The 14,256-nt window shown below is 38.1% G+C and overlaps 1 protein-coding gene across 3 annotated transcripts; it reads right to left on the bottom strand.

The window, feature by feature from the left end:
* Nucleotides 1-4,889: 4,889 nt before the first annotated feature.
* LOC117721054 (olfactory receptor 9A4-like) lies at nucleotides 4,890-11,128 on the bottom strand. 3 transcript variants are annotated; one of them, XM_076913466.1, is made up of 2 exons: nucleotides 10,903-11,128; nucleotides 4,890-9,563 (listed from the first exon to the last, which is right to left on the bottom strand). In XM_076913466.1, exon 2 carries the CDS (start codon nucleotides 9,544-9,546, stop codon nucleotides 8,725-8,727), a length of 822 nt encoding a protein of 273 aa, XP_076769581.1. In that variant the 5' UTR covers nucleotides 9,547-9,563; nucleotides 10,903-11,128; the 3' UTR covers nucleotides 4,890-8,724. The 3 variants fall into 3 exon arrangements, with proteins under 3 accessions (XP_076769581.1, XP_076769579.1, XP_076769580.1); XM_076913464.1 differs by having other exon boundaries at nucleotides 4,890-9,989; nucleotides 10,903-11,126; XM_076913465.1 differs by having other exon boundaries at nucleotides 4,890-9,755; nucleotides 10,903-11,126.
* Between the last annotated feature and the right edge of the window lie 3,128 nt (nucleotides 11,129-14,256).

The raw sequence follows: 14,256 nt of genomic DNA, 5'->3' as shown, positions 1-14,256 counted from the left end.
AGAAATGCATGCTAGATTAACCTTGAAGGAAGCAAGCCCTCATTGAAAGTAAGCAGAGAAACACACGGGAGCCAGCATTTTCTGCCTGATGTCACTTGATTTCCTATCAGATATGAAGTCAAACATCACTGATCCCTGATGCTATCCTGGCTCTCGGCTGCACTGAATGCCCCTGTTCACTGGTCCTGTATTCCTCCATGTAGAAATCTTTGGGAGCTTCAACACAATGTTCTGTTCACTGACCTCTTCCTCTATATCATTGGGGGTCAACTCTTTTTTTCACTTAAAACTTCTGCTTTTATTTTTTTAATGCAATAAAATGAAGACCTGTATAGTCTAAGCATCCTTTCTAGTCTGAAAAACAATACTATGATTGATAGCTTCCTTTCTTTACTTTTCAAAATTTATTTTATTTTTGTTTTAATTCACTTTACATCCCAAACACAGCCTGTAGAGAGAATATCCTGTGTATTTTATAGATGCACCACGTGTCAATTAAAAAAAAAAAAACATGTGGCCTGTAGAAAAGTGTAGATTAGAAAGTAAGGCTGATACATGGTACCTGAGCACTGATGATCAGACACATGGCAGAATATAGATAGAATAAATGGAATAACTTTAATTTTGATCTAATAAGAGAAAAGCCTAGCAATATGGACAAGGTATTTGTAAATGTATTTGAGTCTGTGTCTTATTTTTTTCTGGGAGCATGGGGCTGGGACAAAGAACCAGACCAAACTTCTGCAGCAGCCTCCCTTTCTCCTCTCCTTCCAGTCTTGCTCTTATAAGTCCCTCCCCCATTATCACTTTCTTCTCTGAGGAGAAGGTGAAGCTTCCCCACCCCTGGGGCATCTATTCCCAGCAGAACTAAACACACTCTCCCACTCAACCAGGTAGGGGAAGGGGATCCAATGGCAGGCAACAGAGTTAGAGACAGCCTCCTGTCCACTTGTTGGACTCACACTAACAAGCTGCATGTCTGCTACCAGTATGTAGGGGTCCTAGTTCCAGCCCCTGAGTGCTTTTTGGTTGGTAGTTCAGTCTCTGTGAGCCTTCATTGGTCTAGGTTAGTTTACTCTGCAGGTCTTCCTGTGGTGTCCTTGACCCCCCACTGCCACCCCTCTTGCTCAACTCTATTGTCAACCCTTCCACAAGACTCCCTGACCTACTCCTGATGATTGATGCCTGATGAAGCCTCTCAGCAGACAGTCCTGCTTCAACCCCAGCAGTGCATCACTAAGAGTGTCAAGGGTTGGCCCTCTCCATTGAGATGAGCCTCAAGCTGGACCAGTCATTGGCCGCCTGCTCACTCAGTCCCTGTCTCATCTTTATCCCTGCATACTCCATAAGTAGGACAAATTTGGGACTGAAGGTTTTGTGGGTAGACTGGTGACTCCCTCCTTCCACTGGAAGTCTCTCTTGGCTATAGAAAGTAGCCACTTCAGTTTTCACATCCCTGGCTGGTAGGACTCTCACCTACGGTCACACCCAGAGACTCCCAGCTCCAGCTTGTCCCAGCAATGCCTCCCAACTGATTTCCATTCTCACTCTCAGCCCTCTCCTGCCCCTCATCTAGATCACCAACCCCACACCCCTTCTCACCTACTCTCTCACCCAGTTTCCTCTTTCCAATTACTTCCAATGTACATTATGTTTCCCCTTCTGAGTGAGATTCTCCCATCCTCCTTTGGGCCTTCCTTATAACTTAGTTTCTTTGGGTCTGTGGATTGTAGCATGGTTATCTTGCACATTATGGCTAATATCCACCTATAAGTGAATATATGCCATAGGTATCATTCTGGATCTGTTTCCTCACTCAGGAGGATATCCTCAAGTTCCATCCATTTGCCTGCAAATTTCATGATGTCTTTGTTTTTAATAGCTGCAATTCCGTAGAGAGGTATAGAGGTTGTTTGCAGTTTCTGGCTATTACAAATAAAGCTGCTATGAACATAGTTGAGCAAATGTTCCTGTGGTATTGTGAGGCATCTTTTGGGTATACTGGGCTCTTCAATGAGTGAATAAGTCTGGATTTCATCTCTGTACTCTCAGAACCTAGCATAATGTCTTATAGTTTCCCCCTGTCCAGTGTGTATGTATGTGTAAATGTATGTAAGATAGAGAGAGGTAGAAATACTCAAGTAGGAGACAGAGAGAGCATTTGGAGAGGTATTATTTGAGAGGGAAGAGGATAAAGGAAGAATGGGGTAAAGAGAAAAGAGAAGGAAGAGGATCCAGTTGAACAAGTATGAGATGGCTTTAAATGGGTACTCCACTAACAGTCTGTATCTTTTGCAGCAAGGAATTCATTGATATTGCTTTTGTTACAGCTCAATAAACATCAAACTATCCCTCTTATAATAGTTAGGTTTAATTGTCAACCTGAAAAAAATCCTAGAATCTCCTGTGAATAGAATTTCAATGAGAGGTTGTTTACATTGAGTTAGTTTGTGCATAAGATTAATCAATTAAGTTAATTGATATAGGAAGACTCAGATTACTGTGAGTGACATCATTCCTTAGTTAGGAGATCCTAGGCTGTGTAAGAGTGGAGAAGTCTACTTGAGCACAAACAATCAAGTAAGCATATGTATATTTCTCGTTGCTCTTGACTGTGGATGTGATACCTATTTGAAATCCCTGCCTTGACTTCCCAACTAGGATGGCTGTAATCTGGAGTAAGATGAAATAGACTTCTTTCACCTCTAAGTTGCTTTTGTCAGGATCACTTATCACAACAGTGGAAATAAAACTAGAACACCCCCATTTATAATTATGGCTACCCATAAGTATGGCTCATAGCCATTTTGGGAAAGATGAAGAAACTTTTACTGGATCTATTCTCATTGTGTCACAGAATCCTTCTTTCTGTTTGTCTACTGCAGTCAGTTTTCCATTTCATAAGCAGTGGATCTGAGAACTCAAATGAAGAGCCTGGGGGAAGGACCACGACTTTCTATTACAGTGACTGCCTTCAGCCTGCTCATTTACCCTTTTGATTAGGTATTATAGGAGGTACTCAAATGAGTGTCCTACCCATAAGCATCATGCTCTATTACTCATCTCTAAAGATCATCATGTTACTTCTCTCTGATATTTCAACCATTCTTCCTAGTAATACAGGTGAGTACATTCCCTGTCTAATAATGCATCTGTCATTTGATGTGATGGCTAGCTGCGTGTCCTGCTATTAAAGAGCCAGCTCTGACATGGTGGCTTCTAACAAGCCATCTCAAGTAATATCCTCCTAAATAACATTTTTTTGAAAATTGCCTTGCTTGACAGAGTGTCCTGAAGGCCTCTGAGAACAGGATTGGCTGGTAGGATTTCTGTCTAATTATCAATTACAGCATTTTTACTTTCTAAGCCATTTAGTCCCTTCTTCTATAGTTTTCCAGGTATATTTGGCAGGTCTATTACTTTAATGAAAGATATTGCTTTTTGAAAACTTTTATGAGTCAGCAAATGGCATATATTAGACTTGTATTTCTAGAATACTGGTTAAAGTGTTAAATCCTGCACGATGGAGGAAAACCTCTGAATCTACTTTCCCTTGCCCAGCTTTATATTCCAAGGACTCCCCCGATGGTTCCCTCTCTGAGCACACTTGCCCCACCCACAGCCAGACTTTCTCTTGTGCATGCCAGGCCATGCTTTCTGCAGCTTTGGTGTATAATATTTTCAATTTGCTGGCAGTCTGAGCTTTCAAGTTTATGTTGAGAGCCAAATCTATTGTTATGCTTTTAGAAGATGAGGTAGAATCAGATTATGAAGAAGGCAAGCATTGTCTCCTAAGGCAATGTGTGAGATGCCTATAGATATGTATTCCATTAACAATCTGATACTAGTATCTTCCCTAGAAAGGAGTCCATTGAAACTGCTACTGCTCTACTGTCCTATAAATATCCAATTATTCCATTTTAAAAAAATTGTATTTATTTACTGTATGAGTGCTCTGCCGTATATACATCTGCCTACCTGAACAGGCCATGAGATCCCCCTATAGATGGTTGTGAGCCACCATGTAGTTGCTGGGATTGAACTCAGGGCCCTGGAAGAACAGCCAGTGAGTGCTCTTACCTGCTGAGCCATTTCTCCAGCCCCTCCTCCTTTATTCCATTTTTGATAGGTAGCTTTAATTATCAACTTGAGACAACCTAGAATTACCTGAGAAGAAATGACTTGCGATCTATATATTCCTCAAGTAAGTTAAAAGGAGAAAAGACTATATTTTACAATAGGAGATTGGGTCATTGATTCAGACCAAATATAGTGGTTTGAATGATAATAGCCAAATAGGCATATATATATATATATATATATATATATATATATATATATATATATATATGTGTGTGTGTGTGTGTGTGTGTGTGTGTGTGTGTCTGTGTGTCTGTGTGTGTGTGTATGTGTGTGTCTGTGTGTGTGTCTGTGTGTGGGTCTGTGTGTGGGTCTGTGTGTGTATGTGCTTGATTCCCAGTTTTGGAAAGTTAGGACTTGTGGCCTTGATAGAGGAGGTCTATCATTGGAAATAGTCTTTGAGGTTTAAAGAGTCCATACCATATCATTTCCAGTTCTTTCTCTGTCTCTGACTCTCTGTCTCTCTGTCTGTTTCTCTCTCTCTCTCTTTCTCTCTCTCTCTCTCTCTCTCTCTCTCTCTCTCTCCTCTTTTGACCTCATGCTTGTGGATTGAGTGTGGATTGATATGTAAGTTCTTAGATACTGCTTCAGTGCCATGCCCACCTACCTGCTCACATGTTCCCCACCATAATGGTTATGGATTCAAACTCTGAAATCATAAGACCTAAATAAACTCTTTCTTCTATATGTTGCATTGGCCATAATGTCGCATCACAGCAATAGAAAAGTAACTCACACACAACAGAATATTGATATTCAAAGTTCTCATTTGTATCCTCACAGATATCTTCATATAAAGACAACAGGGTGATGATGTCACCACCTTCACGCAACTGATGCTGGTGCCCTTAAGTGGAATGCTTTGCATTTGAATGCAATGTTTATAATCAGGTAATCCAGAGGGCTGGGACAGGAGTATTGCTATGAGTTTTAGACAGTCTTGGGACACACCATGAGTTTCAAACCATCCTGAACTACAGTGTGTATGTGAAAACCTTTAATAACGAAAAAATAAGAAAAACATAAGAGTCACATTATCTAGGTTGTCTCAGTTTTCATTTTACTTCCTGTCTTGCCATGTTACCTCTCTTGCATGCACTGTCTTCATTTTGATGCTATCCACAGCACCATTCCTAGAATCGGAGGCTAGGAGATGCTTCTCTCATTCTCTTAGAACTCCAGAATAGGGAGAAAATTGAACTTCCCATTTTTATAAAGTACTGAACTTTGGGCATTTTGTTACATAAACAGAAAATGGACTAATAAACTCTCTAACTCTGATTCATTGATGAAATTATACTGAATCTATTATTTTCTCTTTCCAATAATGTCACTGAACAGTGCTTACCAAACTATGTAGTTCTTACATTTTCTGTATCCTCGAATTTCTGAAATACTATTCCACAAAGGGGAAAAATCTGAGCAATCATATGTGCTTCATGGCCTAATTATTATAAAGTCTATTAATATCTCCAAGGAGACATGGTCAGTGACTTCTGACCAGTGAATATGGGGTCACCTTCATATTTTCTGTTCTGTTTGAGGTCTATTTCTAATAAGAGTTTAATTGGATTGAGTTCTCTAGAAATAAAAATTGAGTCCTGTATGTCTGCAGGAGAAATTTACTCTGATAAAGGAAAGACACAGGACAGAACAGGGGAAGAAACCTAACAAAGGCTACTATTTTAGTTTAAGGCCATACACTATCTTAGAATATTGGAAATAGTGACTGAGATACTGAGGGATTAACCATATAGAGACACTGAAGTAGAAAATTATTATTCCAAAGACCTTCTCTTGTTTAGGGGATGTGGAAAGGATGCACTTAGAACTTCTGCATTTTACAATCTCCAAAAGGCAACCTGAGGTCAAATAGATGTTGTTTGCTGTCTAATGCAAGAGAAGTCTAATTTACAAATTGAGCTGTATAAAATAACTAAACAGAGGATTCCAAATGAACAAAGTGACAATTAGTAGAGCCCAACACCTGCATACGACCAGAATGACATAAAAAGATCTTTGATAAAGATACCACCACTTCAAAATGACTATAATATTTAAGGATGTTGAAGCCTATGTCCTCTGAGGGGTCATCCTATCAAGTACACATGGACAGGGATATATACCTCAACAAAATAATTCATCCAGAACATTAAGCAAATTGACAAAATTGCAATCAAGCTGTTAGTGCTAAATAAAGTGCCTACAATGAACAATTTAATATCAAAATGTCCACCATTAAACCAAAGATAATAGTACATACAAAGAGGCGGCAAAGAGTGACCCATGAAAAAGAGAAAAAAATAGATTATAAAAAGTGAATGTGAGAGAGACTACTGAGAATTAAAATTCAACTTGAGATAGGCATTTTCAGAACCGAAGCAAACAACACTTGCGATGTTAACGTATGATGCATTGAGACATGCAGATCCAAATGGAAATCATATCATTCAAAAGTACTGTAAATGAAATGAAAAATTTCCTAAAGGAGCTCAGTAGTATATTTCAACTGATGGAAGAGAAAAAAACAATAAAGATATATGAAAAGGAATGGTGCAAATCTAAGGAACAAAAACTAAAACTTGAAAAAAAAAAAAACCAGCCCCAGGAAATTATGACACATCCTAAGTACACTAGCATACACGTAATGTGAGTAGCAGAAAAGTAAGAGAATACAGACACAGATAATTATTGGAAACTTCCTAAATTTAGTAACAAACAAACAAGAAAACATCAATCTACACATCCACAGAAATCAATAAACTTCTAGAAAAAAAGTAAAAAGACAGAAGAGAAAACAACCTCTAATCAACCAAGATTATATGTAATGGACACTCAGTAAGACCAACAACTGAATTCTAGTTAGAAGCAATTATCCCCAGAAGGTCGTGGATTAGCGTGCTAAGTGTTAGAGTAAAGAGAATACAAGGGGACAGAGGCAGATGAGGAAAGTGGGCTCCCAGATATAGTGACTTCTTGTTCCTAGAAGACACCACAAAGAGAACTGGAGTGAAGGCACAGGGACCAGCATCTAAGCAGAACCAATAGGGAAAAAAAAGAGGAGCCAGAGGCCCTGTAATTACCCAAGCCAACATCTTTTTAATGAACTTCCAGCCTTAGGCCTCTCCCATCCCAACTGGTGAAAGCTATCTGTTTCTTTCCTCTGTGGCTTGATCTTCTGTCTTTCCTAGGTGTTGAAGTCTTTGTGCCAGGGAATGTGCTTGGTGACTTCTCACATGACCACTAGCAACCCAGTTCCACTATAAACTAAAACTAAAACTAAAACTAAAACTAAAACTAAAACTAAAACTAAAACTAAAACTAAAACTAAAACTAAAACTAAAACTAAAAAGAATCCCGTAATCAGCAAGGTTATTTTCAAAATGTGGGGCAATCTCACCAAATGAGAAGGTTGGTTTCTGAAAGACCAAACTTATAGGAAGTATTAAAGATGCAGTGAAGATAAGGCTTAGTGGGCGAAAGCTTGTCTAACAAGTGAGTGCCTAGGTTCATTTCCTAGTGTACACACACTAACACACACACACACACACACACACACACACACACACACACACTTCAGACATGGAGGAACTACTGACTGACATCATGTAAATTTCTTCCTTCTAAACATCTTCTAATACTACGTGAAATCCCAGAACTCCTCCCCACAAACCCAGACTCTTGAATTGCCTGCCTCTCTCTCTCTCTCTCTCTCTCTCTCTCTTTTAAATTCTGCATGGAGATAAGTCATTTGTAAGGTGTTATGAATTTGAAGTTAGAAATCTTAGCCTGGAATAAGTTTGAACAGAAATGGCAATTTTCAGCAGCTGTAACAAACAACGGTATATTTCTAGAATTTAATTTTTATTTGTTCTTCTTTTCTATGCCTGCCTTTAAGAGGAGCAGCTTATGCAATACTCTGAAGTTTGGGAAAAGGAATCTTCTCTATTCCTATCCCCAGTTGTTCTGGATACTACTAAGAATTTCCAGAGGAAATATTTGCCATGTGCCCCATCACCATTCTAGATTGTTTTTATAATGCTATAGTCAATTATGTACTAATTGAACCAGGACAATTATAATATGATCTACAAGTAGAAAGAGAACTCAAATGTTTTAAAAATGTAGATGGACATCTTGTCACATAATTGCACTAAAATATGGAGAATGTCTTTGCAAAATTGATGCACCAAAGTAAACATGTTTATTGTTGTATTCTGTCAATGGTACCTCTCACACTCCATCTTTTTTCCATTATTTCTCTTCTCTAGGAGATACAGCTTCAGACAAATTTGTCCAATAAGATGCTTAGGAAACTGTGTTTCCTTGCTTTGATTCCTCCAGTGCCTTCAATAACATTCTTCCTTGTGCTCACTAGTGTAAAGAAGCAGGCATGAAGTCTGTAAGGTTCTAGTTAGCATAAAAAGAGATTCATTTGAAGTGTCTCTGGAAAGGACTTGGAAGTAGATCTTCCATGGCATGATTGTAATTTGTGCCCAGGACTCAGATTTTACTACAACTTTAATGGACTAAGGAAGTTGAGATTTTCTAGGCTCTGCCACCTATGAATAACTAAGAGAAGAGTTAATCCTTGAAGAGCAGACAGCAATGCTTCACTCCATCTCTAAGGGCCTCTTTGACTTTATCATTCCGAAGAGTGAAGATGAAGGGGTTCAGAAAAGGAGTAACCACAGAAACCAGCAGGGAGGCCACCCTGTTGTACTCAGCTGCGTGTGTTTGCTTGGGTTTCACGTAGAGAAACAAGCAGGTGCCATAGCCAATCACAACAAAAGTGAAGTGGGAGGCACAGGTGGAGAAGGCTTTCTTCCGGCCTGAGGCTGAGGGAATCTTGAGGATGGTGGAAATAATATAAGTGTAGGAGACAATTGTGGGGATCAAGGATCCAACAATAATGAAAACAGCCATTAAGAAAAGAATGAACTCTGTGAGAAAGGTTTCATTACAGGATAATTTGAGCAATTGGCCCCGGTCACAGTAGAAATGATCTAACAGATTTGATTTGCAGAAAGTAAACTGGAATGTGGCATAGACTGGCCAGATTTCAGAAAGGAACCCAAACATCCAGGACACAATCACTACCCAGATGCAAGTGCGGCTGTTCATGATAATGCTATACCTTAAAGGATTGCAGACAGCCACATAACGGTCCACAGCCATTGCTCCAAGCACTGCAAACTCTGTGGTCCCTAGAGAGAGGTAAAGGAAGAGTTGGGCAATACATCCAGTCAAAGATATTGTCTGCTTTCCAGGGATCAGAAGCCCCCAAAGCATCAAGGGAACAATTGTAGTTGTTACCAGGATCTCCAGGAGAGAGAGGTTGCCGAGGAAGAAGTACATGGGAGACTGTAGACGTTTATCAACACAGACAATCACGATGATGACCATGTTTCCCAGCAGTGTCACTGAATAGAAGAAAAAGAAGATGGCAAAAAGGATGTAGTGTAGCTCTTGGGATCCAGGGAAACCCAGAAGGCAGAATTCAGTCGCACTAGAGAGATTGTCCATCACTTGAGTTTGACTTTTGATTCCAAGTTTAGGTCTGAATCAAACAGATGCTTCTGGTTATGAGATTTCCCTTCTTCCTCCTATATTAACTGCACAATAAGATATAACGGCAGTCCAGAGAAAGGTTAAAGCATAGAACTTTGCATAAGCCATCCAGAGGCCAACCGAGCAAAGGTCAGGTCAATGTCTAGGGCCAGCGTTCTTGCCATCCTCAGATTTTAAAAATGTAACAGAACAACAGTATCTCCACATGAAGACTCTGGGATGCGGGTAATTTTCCAAAATGTATTTACTCTTTTCTAACTGTGTTTATCCTCAAAAGCCTAGAAACAATAACAGATAATAGCTTGTAAGAATAAGAACCCCGAATATCAGACATTCTGATACCTGGGTCTCTCTGTTCCTCACTTCTGTGGTCTTAATTGTCATTTCCTCAAAAACCTCTTTCCAGTCACTGTTCTCCAAACATGGAAGCATACTCACTAGTGGACTCTAGTTTTCTTCATAGCACTTATTACCTGACATTACATACCTAATTGCTTATTCCCCTCCTTAATATTAAAATATATAACTATGAGGAGGACAAGTGGAAAAAAATCCCTGCCCTGTGTAATTTGTATTCAGAAAAAAATATATGCACTAAACAACATGCCAGAAAATTAATGGGTTGCGTAATAATTAGTTCTCTAATTGTATGATATAGAAACAAATGACCCACAGGAATAGTGTGAAAACTTTTCAGCTGATGAATGTGTGAGCAGATGATATAGGTTAAGTATTAGATCTCCTGGTCAAGGCTCGTTTGCAGTATTTCCTCAGTCCTACTCACCTTAGTTTCCTCTCCTTTTTCACATCAACACCGTCCTTTCTCCCTGCCCTTCCTTTAATTGCCCTTTCTGTTTCTCTGTGGCTGTTTTACTAATGGACATTCTCAGAATTCAAAGCTAAAATGATTGGGAGGGATCAATGTCTGCTTTGCTTTCATAGCCTTTGGGTTAATAGCAGAAAAATGAAGACAAAGCAGAACAGGGAGGAGTCCTCTGATCTTTATTAGGGCAGCCCAGATCTAAAAGGGCATACTGCATGAGGTTGGGTGCTGTGCTGTCCACTCCGCTGCCCTTCCCCCACTCCACAGCTCTATTTGTTCATCTCCATAAGACACCAAAGTCCCAGACTTTCCACCCCGATCCCTTTAGTTTCTCCTGTAGAGAGGCAGAATTTTTACAAAGAACTGACCTCTTTAGAGGGGCTTCATGTTGCTTCTGACATTGTACAGATTCAACAGAAATAAATTGCTTCCTGGCTAGTGCTGAGCTGTACAGCCTGCTGGAGCCTCCCCTCATGGTGAAGAGGGCAGGGGGGTCTTCTATACAGGAGCTTAGGAAGAAGTGTAGCAATGAGCATGTCCTGACTTGATGATTTGTCCTTCTGCCCTCTCCCCTCCACCCTTTTTCTTCTTCCCAAAGGAACTAAAGTCACTGAGGTATGTGTTCTTAATTAACCCAACTTCACAGAGGTCTCTCAGCAAGCTACCTGGGGACATATCAGGGAAAAAAAGTTTCAGTTATCTTCATTTTTGGCCAATTAAGTTGCAGAACTTTCCCAAGTTTTTTTTATTGGAGAAACTGAAATCTTGTTGATCAGGGACTTCTTAATCTAAGGATGCCTTCCCACAATGCCCCAAAGGCAGTTGTCTGGACTGTGTCAGACTCAAAGAAGTTCATCTTCTCAGTTCATCATCTTAGGCTCTTCCCATGACTCTAAGTTATTCAGAACCCGAGTAAATTCCATCCTCTCAAAGGCACCATAATTTTCCTGGAAAAAGTACACTAGTATTTCCTAATGGCTGCATCTCAAGCACAGTGAAAGGTATTAATTAGACCTTAAAAATTTCATGAAGCCTGACACATTTTCCATCTGTGTTACAGTGGGTCTCACCACTAGCACTGACCATGACCCTCCAGAACGCTGTGGGGAAGTTCCATCTGCAACTCTAATCACACTTTACAGAGTATCTCGGATTTTCCCTCTTCTAAATATATGTACATCTGCATGTGTTCCAGCAAGGTTCTTGCAGTTCCTTTTTTTCTACGGTGTGTTGCTGAGTCCCAGCTGGACCACTTCCAAGTAGGGAGAGCAGAGGAAGCTTCTGAAGACAGCTATGCTCACAACCTGGAAGAACTGACAAAATGCAAATCAGAAATCTGTTTGGTGCTGGAGAGAGCAGAATATGTGTGCATTATAAAACATTTGTCTGAGTTTAGGTTCTCATTTTAAGTATGCCTATTCATTCTGAAATGTCAGTTGGCACCTAAGGGGATAAATTGGGAATAATTTTCCTTCCTGTTTTTTTTAATTGCTAAAGCCCAGCTTGTCATATAATTTTAGAGGAATTTCTAACTATGGATTTTCATATTCCTTTAGAGAGAGTGCTATGAAAATCTGTTGTGCAACCTTTTCTATCTCAGTTAACATGTAAAATACATAGCTTCATAAAACCATGCACTATCTCAACTTTTTCTCTTACATAATACTCAATAATGTTGATGTTTTATTCTCTTAATGGCAAACATTTTGTTTATCAGTTTCTGTGTTTTTCCATGCTCATTGTTTAAAAAAAATACCGTAAGTACTCTTAGATATTTATAAATATGCACACAATTATTTTTTTCTAGAATAAATTTCTACAATTGGAATTTCTAGGTCAAACTGTAGAAGAATTGAAACTTTTGTTTTCATCTGGCACAAAATTACACTTCAACAAGTTTGAATTTATTTCCTTATATAACTGACCCACTATGGAGTAGAGGTATAATTTAATTTCTATTTTAATTATGAATTTCAGAGAACAAATTAAGATACCTTAGAATAGAAACCAGTTGATGCAGCTGATAAAATGAAAAATCTTCTGAACAATAAAAACCACCTACTATTTATTAAAAAATAAATGTAACTGTGTGTATGAAATGAAATTCATAGCTAAAACCTTCCTACACAGAGAACTGTAGATCCAGATGGCTTGTCTGATATATCCTATCAAATATTTAAGGAAAAAATGCAAATCTTATACTTCTAGTCTTCTAGTAAGTTGAGAAGGAAGCACTTTCCAGTTAATTTCATTAGGTCAGATTGTTCTCTACACCAAAGAATTTACAGGAAAATAAATCTACTTAGCAATATTTTAGTGAACATAGAACATGAATAGTTCTAAATCCCATACTAAGCAAGGAGAATCCATAATTAAAATGTTGTAATTTTATTCTAGAAATGCAAAGTTGACTTAATATGAGAGAAATCATTACTTTGGAATGTTAATAAAATCAAAGAGGAAAATAAATAACCATCTCTAAAAGGTCAGGAAGGACATTGGACGTAAATCAGCACCTACTGATTCAGAACTCTGAGCAAATTAGAAACAGAACAAATCTTCCTTAAACTGAACAATAAAAACTATGGAAAAAAGCTAACACTAAATACCATCAAATTTATTGAGGAGAAACTTAATACCATCTTTCTAATATGGGAACTGAGGTAAATATAACCATTCTGATGACTTCTATCTAACAATGTGTAAGAAGTTTAACCAATTCATAAAACAAGAAGACTAAATAAAAATTGGGAATAATTTTCCTTCCTGTTTTTTTTAGGAAATAAAAATAACATTATATATTTATAAATAGTATAGTCTTGCAATTTGAGATCCATAAATCCACTAAATTAATAGGTATAATCATCAAAGTCACAGAAAGAAAAGATAGATGTGGAAAAATTTATAGATGTAGAGAAAACCTCAATACCCTATCAATTTATTATAAATTAAAAAAATAATATCAAAACATAAAGAAAATTAAGATTAAACACATTTAACATGCTATATACAAGACACATGTTTAAAATTATAAAATCCTGCTGAGACAAATGAGAGCTAGATAGTCAAACGTTCTATTTTCCTACATTAGAAGATTCAATTATGCTAGAATATCTATTCTTCTCAAATTAGTATATAGAGTAAATGCAAGGTTCATTCAAAAACTTAGAAGGCTTTTAATCATTCATAAAACTTGTCTCAAAAATAGTATGAAATATAAAGAACTTATAGTAGTTAGAATAGTCATGAAAAAGATCAAGATGGAGATGTATGATATGTAAGTTTAATATGATAAAGCTACAGTGATAAAGACAAAAGGATTTTGACGCGATATTGTACAGGTGCAAGAACATATTGATAAATGAGACTCAGATTTATACACTTGAATTGACTGTAAACAGACCAAGTATTGGTAAATAGGATGGCAACTGGAATTGTCATATATTCCTTAGTGGGATGTGCAACAGACACAAAGAATATGTAAATATATGCATCTAGTGCACACCTATTATGTTACTCTTAGATCTTTTCAAAAGGTAAATAAAAACACATGTCCCATGAAAAACACATTTAGGAATAGTGACAGCAGTTTAGTCCATAAAGAACTCCAGTGACTCAAATGATAACAAGTACATAGCGAAAGCTGAGGTATATTCCTGTAGTGAAAGGCTATTCTACAATTAAAAGAAATGCAGACAGAAAGAATAATCACAAATCATGGT

This window comes from Arvicanthis niloticus, chromosome 15, assembly GCF_011762505.2.
Source record: "Arvicanthis niloticus isolate mArvNil1 chromosome 15, mArvNil1.pat.X, whole genome shotgun sequence".
Classification (NCBI taxonomy): domain Eukaryota; kingdom Metazoa; phylum Chordata; class Mammalia; order Rodentia; family Muridae; genus Arvicanthis; species Arvicanthis niloticus.
This window is presented reverse-complemented; position numbering and strand designations above follow the sequence as displayed.

Excerpts from the sequence above, each read along its gene's own strand:
- LOC117721054 (XM_076913464.1), bottom strand. The coding sequence starts at position 9,666 with ATGGACAATCTCTCTAGTGCGACTGAATTCTGCCTTCTGGGTTTCCCT.